Source organism: Dermacentor variabilis, chromosome 4 (genome assembly GCF_050947875.1).
Source record: "Dermacentor variabilis isolate Ectoservices chromosome 4, ASM5094787v1, whole genome shotgun sequence".
Taxonomy (NCBI): Eukaryota; Metazoa; Arthropoda; class Arachnida; order Ixodida; family Ixodidae; genus Dermacentor; species Dermacentor variabilis.
In genome coordinates this window covers 82,448,750-82,463,312 of record NC_134571.1, presented here as the reverse complement: position 1 = coordinate 82,463,312, position 14,563 = coordinate 82,448,750, and the positions used below count along the sequence as shown (strand labels likewise).

The 14,563-nt window shown below is 42.3% G+C and overlaps 1 protein-coding gene across 1 annotated transcript in view; it reads right to left on the bottom strand.

The window, feature by feature from the left end:
- The window catches only part of Etf-QO (electron transfer flavoprotein-ubiquinone oxidoreductase), a 40,851-nt gene extending 26,293 nt beyond the window's left edge, over positions 1–14,558 (bottom strand). Inside the window, exons 1-7 of the mRNA XM_075689589.1 lie at positions 14,403–14,558; positions 13,588–13,695; positions 9,821–9,973; positions 8,727–8,803; positions 4,560–4,641; positions 3,822–3,940; positions 3,208–3,285 (exon numbers count right to left, since the gene is read on the bottom strand). Of these exons, the coding sequence (XP_075545704.1) occupies positions 3,208–3,285; positions 3,822–3,940; positions 4,560–4,641; positions 8,727–8,803; positions 9,821–9,973; positions 13,588–13,695; positions 14,403–14,439 (654 nt within the window). The 5' untranslated portion in view covers positions 14,440–14,558. The remainder of the gene's footprint in view (positions 1–3,207; positions 3,286–3,821; positions 3,941–4,559; positions 4,642–8,726; positions 8,804–9,820; positions 9,974–13,587; positions 13,696–14,402) is intronic.
- Between the last annotated feature and the right edge of the window lie 5 nt (positions 14,559–14,563).

Below are 14,563 nucleotides of genomic sequence, written 5' to 3'. Positions count from 1 at the left end.
ATTTATTGGTTCTGCACTGTAAGCAAGACCAAATATAAACAGAATTTCCAATCGGCAGCTTTTTTGAATCAGCTATGCCATTTTATGAACACTCCAGGTGAGTTGTCGTAATGTTCCGTATAAAGTTTAAGTGTGATGAAGAGCAGCCTGTGAGCTGTATGCTGCAGGTGTGAGGGCAAGCATATGAGGATGAGCCAAGAAGGATGGTCACTTGATGTGCACAGTCCACCCGCATGCTCAATGTTGGAGATTACACGATCAAGTGCACACTAGAGGTGGAGAGCGCTCATTTCCTCCTCAAGCCCAGCTGTGGCTGCGCATGACTGTACGCACAGCTTTGTGCATACATGGCCCACACTCCGTATGTTGGAGGCGAGCTGTCTTCCTATGCGCCTAATGTTGGAGGCCGTGTAATTAGTTTCAGAGACGCGGTGAAGTGAACGGCAGCATAAAGCATTCACTCCCGGCTGCAGATGCTCCTCATCACGCCTGCATTGCTACAGCATGTGCTCGCTGTCACAGTGTGAGTGCTTATGAGTGCAGTGAGAGTGTCACAGCGAGTGCTGGCTGTCATCAGGTGAGATTCGTTCATGTCTGTCTGTGCAGAGTTGACATCATGCTTGCTTAGTTAGCAAGCAAATATTTATTGTAATTTATAATGCCAGTAAAACTACCATGTTTACTCGAAAATAGGTCGAGCACAAATATAGGTCGACCTCTATATAGTGTGCTCTCCAAGAAATAAAAAAGAATTATTCAAATATAGGTCAACCCCACGGTGTAGTCAATCCATTAGAATCGAGTAGAACCCTAAATCTGCTTTACGATATCGCCATCGACATTTCAAGATGGCCGCCTTGTATGTACTTCAAGCCTAGCTGCCGCAGATTCCTCCATGTGCTGTAGTATGTGTGCTTGGGCATTAGCCCACTGTCTGTCTTCCCATTTTCTGCGTTTGCTCTATCAGCATGAAGTGCCGAGTTAATCATGATGCCGCATTTAAAAGGAAAGCGATCATGTGTGCGGAGACGGACAGAAATCGGGCCGCATCACGGGCATTCGCAGTAGCCAAAACTTGCATGCGGGATGGGTGCAAACAGAAAGAGATGGTTTTCGTCAGCAAAGCAACACAGTTAAGCGAAGCAGGATATATTTTTGATGATCCACTTCGGCGACATGATCACCTTGGCCCTATCTTGAAAGCGATCTGTGACGGCGACAGAGTCTGCCGCACACGGTGTTTTCACCGCTTATATCGTATTTACTCGCATAATGATCGCACCTTTTTGTAAAAAAAAATTGACGCAAATTCAGGGGTGCTATCATTATGCGGGTTAAATTTCCCGCAAAAAGAAAAAACATTTTTTTCATCCCGCATTGCTGCTGAATGACAACAGGTCAACAAAGAGGCGGCCGTCGCTGTGTGTAGTGCGGGACACCAAAACAAAAATGGTGGCCGGCAGAGCAAGTCGAACGCGCCGAACGCGATTCTTTTTCTTCTCGCGAGTACATTACGTGCATTGAAACAGTTCCTTCTGTATCAGTAATGCATAATATCGTTAATATCGGCGGCAAGTTTGCGCCAATAACATAGCCATGTCCACTTTGAGGAGACAGAAACAGAGATGGGCACACTTAGCTGCCAGCGACATAGAAACACATGGCGGGCAGGCTGCAGAAACTGCGGCATTTGTCTCCACTACTATCTTAATATGGCACGTTTCCACTAAGGGTGGGCAAATATCTTAGCTGTGCTACAAGCGTCGGCGTATGAACAGGTACACTTCTAGCGTATCAGTGTAAGCGTGGCTGCCACTCGCGATTTGTTCCGCGCCAACGAGTGCAGACGAGAAGAATCGAAAGGTGCCTTTTTTGTTGTTGCTGTTGACCACAACCATTATAAAGCCAACACATAATAAAGGCAAGTTTGGTTGTAGCTTTTTTTCTTTGTCATGGAAGTGTGGAAAGTGATGAAAGGAATTAAATGGGGCATCTGCTTAAGAATTTTTGGTGCGTGCAGACCGCTTGGTTTGTCTTGAAGAGCCGTTTGCGTAGCATTCGACAGATGGTAAGTGCGATCATCATTAGCTAGACTTGCCACACGACATATCGCTGCGGCAAGTTCGGGGTGCAATCATTACACGGGAAATAAAAAAAAGCGAATTTTGATGACAAAATTCAGGGGTGCGATCATTACGCGAGTGCGATCATTATGCAAGTAAATACGGTAGTTTGCGTTGAAGCGAGAGGCAGCTGCTGCCGCGCTTCCTCAGTCCAGCATTTTGACAGCAAGTTTTTGCGGTCATCGAGTGAGACATGTTCATGTTTCCTTGCGCGCGTGTGACACCCTGCTTGTTAATTTAAGTTAGCACTGTACTGTACAGGTGCGCATTAGAATCGAGTAAATATGGTATTTACGTTTTATGCGACTGTGGCTTCGAGATATGGTATTGGCATGCATGGCAGGGCATTTTGGTTTGCGGCCTTGACCCTCGCGGCTCCAGTGGTGGCTCTGTTGCAAACTGAACTCCATTAGCTCAGTACTCTTGCTAGGCTTGATCACAAATATAGGCTGATAGCTAATCATGGGTAACATTTCTGAAGAAAAAATGTTGACCTATATTCGAATAAATACGGTACACACCTTACTTTGTGTAGCAATTGTTTAACGCTTCACTATTGCCTCCAATGCTTCACCTTTCAGGATAACTACAACTCATTTTATTGTTAATATATTAACTAATTGCTGCTCTTCACTGGGGAAGAGCACTGGAGGTAATGAATGAAATAAAGTGCTTGACTGTAGAGTTTTTCAATTAACACCGGTGGCAAAACTCCCCACAGGCTCCTTGTTTCAGGATCCAGATGCAGTGATTGGTGAAGAGCATGGGTGTCTGCTAATTGCAGGGCTACCTACGAACAACAAAACTAACTACAAAGCGTAATTTGCCATCTACCATAACAAGAAAAATGTGCACCTGTAAATGCACTGCAAGCAAGACCAAATATGAACAGCATTTCCAATCAGCAGATTTTTCAGAGTCAGATATGCTATTTTGAGCACTTTTTATCAGGTGATAATACGTACTTAGCGAAAATGCATCAAATGCCCATAATTACAAGTGGTGCTTCAAAACAGGTACAAGTGAAAAACTTTGTTATGCTTAAGCACTTGTACATGTACTACAGTGCACTTTGCATACATACCTTTGGCGATCCATCCTTTGCTATGCCCACGTCATTTGTTGCCACACCTTTCACGCTGCCATCATCATGGTACAGCACCTGTGGACAAAGGCTGAGTCACCGTTGCAAACCTCTTTCAGCGAAGTTGTGAAAATTGGAGGAAAATTTGAATGTCTGAGCAGCTGTATAGAACAGCACAACAACAGTGACCTGACAACAACAATTCCCTTTTATTGAGGCATAATCTAAAGGAAAGCTAGCAGATAAATAGATGTACTAGTAATAATCACTGATGCTAGTAATAATCACTAATATGCCTGAAAACAACACCTAGGATGTGCTACAAGTGAGAGTGGAAGGCTCAACATTGATTTTGCCCTCCTGTGGCTCTTTAAAGCATGTATAAGTTCCCAAGAAAAACAGCCACAATTTGTTTGTTGTATATATTTTTAAATCTGCCAGAAGCATGTTTCTGACACTAAACAAGCTTAATATGTACGAAAATGGCAACTCCGCTTCGGAGGTCCTTGAAACATAGGTGGAGACATGTGTAGATGGAGCAGGCTAGAAGATTGAACTATCATAAACATTTCTGTGCAACACAAAATGAAAAAAAGAAAAATTGCGGAGAGCACCTCACTGGCACCGTATCCAGGGTAGATCTCCACACCCAGTTCCTCGGCTTGGGTGCCAAGCCATGCCACAACATTTCCAAGCCTTACAATGTAGTTTCCATGGTTATACATTGGCAGACCTATGTGACACAACAGGAGATAAAAGCTGTTAACTGTAATGTACACAATATGGCAAACTAAAAGAACAACTTTGGATTTCGCAAACATGATGCTGAACCAGACAGTAATCATTTGGCACAGAACACAAATTTCATTTCCAATATGAACATTTGCATACAAAACGTATACCATCTTTCCTATTATTTTTATTCAGGTGTGCGAGAGAAATCCTTGCAAACATGGCACTGGGGCTTCCTCAATGCAGATTGCTGAACCGTAAAGCAGCTTATTTTAGCTTTTGTTGTTAAACAAAGCACGAGAACTCCATGTAAACAACACACTGCCAACCGGAGCTGTGCTTTTAGAAATCCTACAAGTGTGCCAACAAGTGATGGCTCGTGAAATAATATATCTGAGAAATTGTTTAACTGATGGTAAGACTGATGTCGCTTACCATCCTGAAAGCCGCAAGCAGTACTCTCACATGCATTAATGGCTTACAATTTGTCAAACAAGAGTGCTTCTTTTAAATACAACAGTTTGTGCTTCACAGTTACTTCAACTCTCCTGCTGTAATTACATCCCTTTATTTGCCATGCAAAAGCAAGCAGAAGAAAAGAAAAATTAAATTGCACAGACCTTTGAACACTGGAATTTTGATTTGGGACTTTTCAGTGAAGTAATAAAATTCATCTTCTTTCACAGGTGTATGCAAAGGGGCCTACAGAGAAAAAAAAACATAATGAAAGAAAACAGAATGAGAGAAGTTACACACTCACTAACATTGTGCAGCACAAGAAAACTTGTGCACCAAAAATATGCTGGCTTGCATGCTATAGAAATGCTCAGCTGTTCTATAAGTGACAGCCGCAAGGAGCCCATTTTTGAAATATTTTCGGCAAGAGCAAGACCATTGCACGCTGCACGATTACTACACCATTTGTCTTAAAACCAACAAATTATTCTTTGCCTTCTCTTTATGCAATGCAGCTTTCTCACCAAAACCGTAACTGTCAATTAAGCATGTTTTAGAGTGTACCATATTTCTGTGTGAACACGCACCAAGAATGTTTAAAATTTAGTGGTAAATTCAGGGTGGCAATTATTTGCAACTTCTGACCTGAGGTGTGACATCACGGCAGCCCAAATGTCACCTCGAGATGTAGTCTCATGGAACGGCAGGCAGCAGTTCTATGAAACCACCTTTAATGCAAGGTTCTCCACCGCCAGCATTGCCAAGGAGATGGGGAACAGAGCCACTGCTGTACAATGTGGACGATTCGTGCGTCGACTAATGGAGACTGCTTTTAGAAAAACTTGAACGCTTATGCCGTTATTTCTGTAAGTTACACACAGCTTCTTTTTTCTTCCTTTTTTTTCGTGGCAACTTGCGACAATGGGCCAGTCTACCTTGCGCCAGCTGGAATACGACAGAGAAGACAAACCAAAGCCGCAAGCAGCGAATCCCAAGGAGAATTGGGAACCAAACAAAAGTTTCTCGTATCCCACAAAACATGCACCTTGCATACTACGCAGCAAGGAGAGGCAAGAGCGAGCGCACTGAAGCACTCCTACAGGAAAGAGGAAATGCCGAGGTACACCAATGCTGCCAAGCACACACAGAGGCAGCAGGTATATGACCCTAGCGTAGTAAACAATCTAAAGGAAGAGCTTGCAGTGGTCACGGTACACGCAGCAGATAGAAGCATTGTGTAAGAGGTAGCAACAGACTACAACACGATTTTGACAGACTTGCAAACAGCGTGCTTCAACTACACGATAGGCAGAATATCGACAGCCACCTTACGTATCCTCGAACGCACTAATCACTTAGCCGAACTGTACATAGTCTGGACACCGGGACACTCATCTTTAGCAGGCAACAACGCAGCCCATGCTGCAGCTTGAGAACATACTCTCGGGGCAGCCTCACTAGGAGACAAAGTAATGCTCCCTCCAGACAAACGTGTAGCGCCCTGATACATGGACATACTCGCACACCCACAGACTGGAGAATAGAATCTATACCACGCCACACACAAAGCTCTCGAAAGGGGACACTATAACCTGCAGACAATTACAAACTTTCACTTTCTCGCTCAGCATGAAATACCGCCTAATATACCCCACATGTCAAACACCCTGTACCACATGGTACGGGAATGCAACTGAAACACACAACATGCCCCCTATCCTCACCCCACAGAGAAAGAAGTATTTGAGGAATCTTCTAGGCCGCAACAGCATGCATGGGCGGCCCGATAAAGTCATGGTCGGGCGAGGAGGAAATGCAGTTTTTGCAATAGCATGACATATGACGAGTGGGGCGTGTTGCCATCGTTTACATGTTCTTCTATGGATGCAACGCACAAAAATCTCGATATCACCTCATATATTGTAAATTTTCCCAGATTTAATTCTGTAACCTCAATAAAGAAAAGTGGCAGACATTTTGACAGCAGCTATTAATGAATACTGTCCTAAATACATGATGTACTGCACTTGAAATGGGCTACTAGTAGTAATCCCGGAGCAGATGACGTCTGCCGATGCCAACCCAGTTCACTCGCCCACAAGATACAGAAGTAGGCATAGTGCATTCCACGAACTTTGTTTTTTTACCAGCGTTTTATATCAACACCTGAAGTGATACTATCGCAGGAGTTAGCAGTTCCCAGCAATGATCAATAATGATGCTTTTGATCATCTAAGGAACGACAGGGCAGTAGTTACAAGAACAATCTAAATATGAACTAATGGTGTAGAGGGTAAGTACCGTCATTCGCTGGAACAAATCATACCTACCTTATCGATCTCATGTTTTAAAAAACATACATTATAGATTTGGCGTTCTAAAAAAAATACATCACTCAGGTAATTGCTCTGTGACACACTTTTTTACTTAATTTTTCAAGGCTTTTGGAGCTGACAGAGAGGCTCAAGAAACACATCCATTCATGTGTAAAGCACTAGTGGTGAATCGCCATCAAACGGCCATGAACTGGCGAGCCTCTTCGGAGAGCGCGCCGAGCATGTTTAACGGAGCACGTCGCCGAGCAATAATGTCCCAACGTAGGGACATTATTGGGATGCCCGAGCGAGCGCTGTTTTGCCTCCTCAAAATTTCTTGCTCCGTGCCCCACCCCACACTGCAGCAGTGCAAGACCAAGCTCACCAGCTTCAACCCTGATGACTGGTGCCAGCTGGTGAACAGGGAAAGAAAGGTGGCCAGACCTCGTGGCTTCCTGGTCTGCTCTTAATAAAGTTCAATCATCATTCCGTGGTGTTGTAATTGGTGGTGTGGCTTGTATGCAAAAAAAAATATGCATATTCGTTCGTTCTGATAAACTTTGCATATTGAAATTTAAGCCAAAGTGAATGTTGAATAGCATAACATCCTATTGCATATACGAAAATAGTGAATATTCACACAAGCCTAGCAGTAATATTAAAGTATAAAATGCTGTCTGGGATTTTAAGCCTTGGCACACCCTAACTATGTTGGCAATAAGTTCCTTCTGGTGGTTGTTATAAAGTTTAACTTTCTCGCAGAAAGAATTTGTTAAAGTAGAGTTCTATAGCAGCTATAGAATACCAAAGCATGATTTCAAAAACAGGTTCCTTCCCCTGGATGAATTTGCCTCTTTTCAAACACTTCAATATCAGGTATGCATGCAGTGAAAAGTATGCACGCATGGTCCCCTGTCCTAAACAATTATGCACAGTAAATCAAGCGGCTGCGCAACACCTTTTATGTGGAAATGAAAACAGTGTGTATATTAGCGTGAAGGTCTACTCTTTTCTAAGCAGAGAGCCACTGAATGACTCTGTAAAACCCGGGGAATTGTAGCGAGTGATCTGCTGTATCCACAGCTGGTTCCCGAGTTTGTTCACTGCACAGACCAATGTTTAGAAGGCCTGCTCACACGCATACATTGTACACCGTGGCAACAGGGTGCAGTGCCCACTTTGCTCAATTGCATGGAAACAGGAGCAATGTTGGGAGCATGCACCAGTTTACGAGCTTACCAAGTACAAAAATGATGACTAGAGAACAAAAAGAAAGCCCAGCTTGGGTACCCAAAATAAAAGCCACCAAACATGCTGCAGGTGTTGTGTCTTGTTGTTCAAAGCCGTAAGATGGCTGCAATGTGACAAGGACCCTGAAAGCACTAAGTGAATGAAGAGAAGGCAAGAGGCAGCACAACGGTTATGTCACTGCAATAGCACTCTAAAGCCAGGATGCCATACCAAAGACTTGTATAGGGAGGGAGTGACCTCCATCAGATACTGAAGGCACTGACTTTGCCCACCTTGCCTCGCAAACTTCTGATGTCACCCATACACTTGGAGGAGACTTGAGCACAAGGCGTACCTTTGGGCAGGTTGGTTTTGTATTACGATGACTAGCGTGTAACACTAAGCTGAAGGAAACAGAGAGACCCAGACGAATGTGCTTGATTATTGATCAAGTTAATGAAAGTTCAGATTTTGTCTGTGTCTCCACGTGCCCTTTATCTTATTATGCACTGGTTATCATAATGCTTGGGCTGAGGTTGAAAGCAAAACAGCACATCCAACTGTTCATTTTCGAGCACTTCTGAAATGCTTCGAAGGTTGGCTTGACGAAGCAATTAATCACTATCACGACAACAAGCATGCTCCCATAGTGTTAACAAAGCTACAACAATGCTCTTAAAGTGATTTGTCTGCACATCACAGCTTCATAGTTACTTTACATGATCATCAGAGTGCTCTGAAACGACCAGTCAAATATACCATAATGGTGCAAGAGCAAAATCTTACTCCTCTCTCTTTCCAATCGGGAAAGAGCTCCTGGAGGGGGCCAGGTTCGATGCAGGCTCCGGATAGAGTGTGACCACCTGCAACGAGAAGTAGCCAACCATAACAGTTGTATACAGTCTGCTTTGACTTGTAAGGACAGCTTCATGTGCCAGGGGTAAAGAACACATAAACAAAAGAAGTAACAGAACAACAAAAAGCAAACAGACCTTTCTATATACTAGTTGCTTCCTCTGCACTCTTGAGTACACATTTCTAAAATATAACCAAACTTGAACAACTAATTTTGAGGTAGATTTTGGCTACTACACTTGCAGCAAAAATTTTGACCGCAATGGCAAGGCCTAATTTCAACTCTACATTGAAAAACTGGTGTGACTTATCACAAAGTGAACTTAGAACATGTAGGTTCTTGACAAGCTTCTGTGTTAATGCCCCAGAAGCCAGAGCCAATCCTAGAGCGAAGTAGCAGCACTAGTCTTACTGACCCAAGTGATTTATATAAGATATGAATTCAACATATTGAGATGAAAAAAAAAACATCACAACTTACTGAACATACATGTTTTGAGCTTAAAAGTACTGGCATGACGTTTCACCTAGGAAGTTTCTTGCATCGAATGAGAGCCTATACGCTCTAAGCCCTAGAAAAGATACTGGCAAGTGTCGGAGTGCCCTAATTAATTTTCTACAACGTTTGATTCAATGAACCAGTTTTGGTTTTGGTACCCAGGAGGTGGATTCAGCAACTCACTCAATTTCTGTAATTACTGCAGCTGCCACATAAGAGCATCGCTTGAATAAACATGAGCAGCACTCTATGTATTTGTGGCCAGCGTCATCATACCTACCATTTTTACTGCACGACATCAAATTTTGCTCAGAGTCTAATAACACTGACGACGGCAGAGCAGCATTTCGTGACAAACTTAATACTTATCAAGTGTCATCATTTTACATGTGAGGAGTGCATGGCAGAGTTCTAAAGCATCAGAAATGTGTCTCCTTTAAAGTGCCAAATGCAGTGACTGAAAACATGACTCAATTTGACAGTCTTGAGGAGAAAAGTTCAAAACGTGAAGGCTGCAGGAACTGACCAATCTGCGAGGCCTTCTCCACTAGGCAGACTCGGAGTTCCTTGCCCGCCTTAGTGGCTAACTGCCGCAGATGAATGGCTGCTGACAAGCCCGCTGGCCCGCCACCAACGATGACCACATCCGTTTCATCGGAGGCACGGGTCATATCCACTCCTGCAGCAACAAACAACACATACAGCAGGTTACTTGCTTCGTTTCTTCAGAGCCACGGAGTTTCCAAAATAGATTAGGTTTCTATAGAAAGTAAATGTTCTATGTAAATAATGTACTTACTGAACCTAAGCACCCAATTTTTTTACGCTGATGATGGCCAGAGTGTGGGAAGGAGCAAAGATTTCAGGCAAACAATAGACTACAACAAAGTCCAAGAAAAAATATATTTTTGTATATACAGTGGACTCTCTTTAAGTGGAACCTGAAGGGACCAGGGAAATTGGTTCCGTTTATAAGGGGTTCCATTTACTGAGAGACAAAGCTGAAGGGTTGTATGAATACAAAACCAATGAGTCATAAAGATGGCATCCCGTTTAAGCAGCAGTTCTGTTTAAGAGATTTTCGTTTATAGAGATTCCACTGTAAACTCAAGCTGGAAGCTAAAAGGAAAACTTTTAGTGTCACGTTCAACATAAGAAAAAAAAACTGTTTTGACTAGTCACTTAATAATTACCATCACAACAGCCATGTGCAATCACTTAGTTAGTCATGATGCCACCACATGAGCTAGCGTTTCTGAAGCTCTGAATACACTGTAAAAGATTGCCCCTTTGTTCTATTATAACTGCTTGTGATTTTTTCAACATCTTCCATCCAGAGAAAAGAGTAGAGGTGGAGTCACAAGTTCAAAAAGGTCAGCTGTCACAACAGAGTTGTCTGATGAGTTGTGGACATTTATTGCATGTTCCATGCAGCGCATGAATCACAAATATTATTTTTAGAGAATCAGATTATCCTATCAAAGCATCCATGGCATTTAGTAACTTTATGACTGTAACGTGTCCTGCCACTTCCGAAATAAGCCTATGACTATTGATTCAATTAGAGAAACATGAAACCGTTGAAAGTTTATACTGAATTGCCGGTACATGAACGGCTATACCAGAGAAGAAACTACACATACTGTATGTGCACGATTCTAACATGCACCCGTTTTATTAAAAAGCGCATTGAAATTTGCATGCATGTTACAATTGTAACTAATTCTCCTCAAAATAAAAAACAAAATCGCTTCTTAATAAAAAATAAAAGCTGAATGCAAGGTAGCTAGCCACACTGTCATCGAACAGATTTTTTTTCCTTTTTTTTAATGCCTTGGTTTGTGGTTGCCATTTTCCAGTTTGCTGTAAGCAAGACCTTTCTAATGCATTCGATGGGACTGAAGATGACTTTCTGTGGTCAGTAGAAAGCAAAAAGGAGGTGTCATCGGACTATGATAGTGGCTAGCCACTAAGATTCAGCTGTGTGTGCATCTGTGTGCCTTTGTATGTTCCATAACATTGTTTCAACACAGTAAGCATTGACTCGGGTTTTGTTACTTGATGTGCGTGCTACAATTGGCACAAAGTTATTTTTTCGATTATTTGCGCGGTAATTCAACTGCGCATTACAATTGGGGGTGCGGCAGAATCGTGCAAATATAGTACTCCGACTGTCAAATGGGTGCTGCTACACAAGCAGGGACTTGCAAAAACACTGCACAAAAATGAAGGTGCACAACACTGCAATTTTCTGGCGTAAATGGTTTTAGCTGTGTGGCAGCCATGCTTCCACTGCGTTCTGTGATGAAAAAATATGTTATAGGCAAGTGGAACTTTTTTTCTTTGAAAGGGGAAGGGTATATTTTTACTTTTTCTTGCATACGAAGAGCGTCCTGGAGGGAGGCCCATTTACTAAGGTTTTACTAAACACTCAAGTGACAGTTGGTGCACATGTCCTTATGTGTTTATTTTTTCCACGCCCATTTGTTTTAGCCCCATGACCAAGTAGGAAACAACTTGTTCAAGGTAACAACACAAACCAACAAGAATAAATGCATGAATGGGAATTGAACATTTTTCCTTTCTGTTAACCTTTCTCAGAATGTCAATGCTCATTTTACAGGGAAGCTTGATGGTAAGTCAGCAGAGCGTTTCTCTTTGGCACATCTCGACACTATGCTTTTATTTCTATGGCATCAGAATAATGTCAGTCTACACTTACGTTGCCTGTCATATGGCAGTACAGAACAATGAACAAAGGCTGGGAGCCTGCTGACTGCAGTCACTTTTCTTTGGTAATTGTTATGGTGATAAAGTTCCTTCTAGCATGCTTGGTTTGTATATGCCATAACACAACATAAAACATGACAAACAAGACTTTGCTATATAAAAAGAGAGAGGTGGAATTGGTGACCTGGTTCTGTCAACTTAATAGAGAACAGCTTTAATAAGAAAAAGAAAATGAACAACTTTAAGAGTATTGCATGCACATGCAGAAGAATGACTGAGAACCAACTTTAATAGTACCTATTTTTTTTTAATGCAATGGAAAGCTTACCAGTCAGCGTGTTTAATCATGAAGTCGTATCATGGAAAACACTATGTAACATTTTCTATCAGAATTTTATCTAAAGTGAGGATGTAGTTGTTCACTGGAAACATGCTGAAAACGGTGTTAGATAAGTGCGATAGCAATTATAAGCCGGCATTAGTGGGAGACAGACAACAAGGGTGGCCATAACTGTGAGAAAGTATTACTTTGTTTATCAAGTCGATCTCCTGTGATTATTGTTTTCCGAAGTGTTAAAGTATTTCTGCAATAATAGCTCTGCATTTTTGTGGTTTCCTGTCCAACTGCTTTAGTATATAACCGGTCAAAACGAAATGATGCTTTTGCATGTGATAGGCAGTTCAGCATGTTGTCATAGCCATGTGTGTGCTTTTGATTTCTGAAGCATATAATAAAGCGCAAGTGTTTAATAATATAGCAACTGCAATTTTAAGCAATAATTATGTTGTACTTAATAACAGCCGACTTACATACAGCAATCTCAGACTACATCCAAAGCACCAAGATTTCCCCGCCAGGCCTCGCCACTTACTGGTTTTTGAAACTTTCATTGCCAATTTAAAATTATAATTGCTAGTTAAATTGCGAACAGCATGCTGTATTATATTACTAGAAATCATGGTCATTTCATTTACATCAATGTTTCACAACACATTCTGGCCAGTTGTTAGACCCTTTAAGTCTCATTACTGCCTGAAAGAAGTTTCTGACTCGGGAAAATGAAGTACACTTTCCGTACTCAACTCTGAGCTTAACAATTTCACTGGGCACTTGCCCTTCCCATAGCATTACAAGTTTGCCCCTATCTAAACTGTATAATGTATGTATTCCTTTCACTCGATTCTTCTCCTTCATTATCATCCACCTTTCACGGCTGGCCGATCCCAGTAATAATGTGGGCAGAGCACCGCTTTGATAACTCTTGAAACACAAAAATGAATAGCATTGAAATAGGATTGTTAGATTATCCCAGCCTCGATTGCTATAGCATTTTCATTTCCAGTGAAATTTCTTTCCGCGTCTTCCTGTTGCTGAAAACATATATGTAAACATGTGTTTTTCTGTTGCAAACCGTTATTACTTGACATGAGACTGTGCAACCAGTTGCAACATTTCATACTTCTCAAATAATTAAATATACCCCTTTATCCACATGGCTCTATCATTTTTTAAATGTTTTTTTTTTCGCTTATTTCCTCATTGCTTAGTCGAAAATGTTTTACCTTTCCATCGAGGATCTGTTTCCCTGGGCACGACTGTGTAATGAGTGGTGATTTTGGGAGAATCGTGGTGGCACCAGCGAAGGCCATGGTTCAGAATGACTCCTCTCCCTGCATCAGAGCACATCAAGCACAGGGTTATGCCCACACACACTTGTCACGTAACTTGAAAGAAGGCACTAGCAGCTCTGCATCCATTAACGCAAAGAAATACAAGTGCGGACAACTGACTCCTAAGACGCGGCGTAATGAGGGACCCGAGCTGAAAGCATGATTGAACTAGTATGCACATACGTCTCTTTATCGTTCGAGCGATAACACCAATATCCGTGTACTCTAGATAGCGATCAATACCTGAACGATGCCGTTATTTCTCACGGTCAGAGTTCCCAACTATATTACTTACATCGATCTCTTCTCTTTCACAACCCCCGAAACCTCGGAACGCGAGGATTTGCTGCCACCGACACACAGGATTATCCGGTTTAAGGAGCGAAGCAGGCGAGATGCATCGGGTGAAAACGCGTGCTTTCTACCATACAACAGCACACGGGCCCATTCCTATCGTCACTGTTCTAAAGCGTTCATTGCTTAAAGATATCAAACTATTTGCAAAAGCAAAGGCTTTGTTTTAAGCGCCTGCTGATTGGAGACGGTGTAAACTCAACCGATTCGATGAGCAATGATCAGCTTTGACACAGGAAGGCATTAACTTGTCCATTCTATTCTATGCCAGCACGTTGTTGACAGGGCCATTGCGCAAAACAATGTATGCACCACGTTGCACATGCAGAGAAGGGTCCTAGAAGGCATCTTACGGAGTACAGCTGATCGCAATTTTGTACAGGTCGCCATGAACCATGCCTTGAATGTGAATCCGGCCGGGGCGCAACCTCGCAACCTCAAAAGCCTAAGTACTTCGCTCGCGCAGTAAGTAAAAATAGTGCAGTCGGTTTCATTACATAGCACCACAATGACT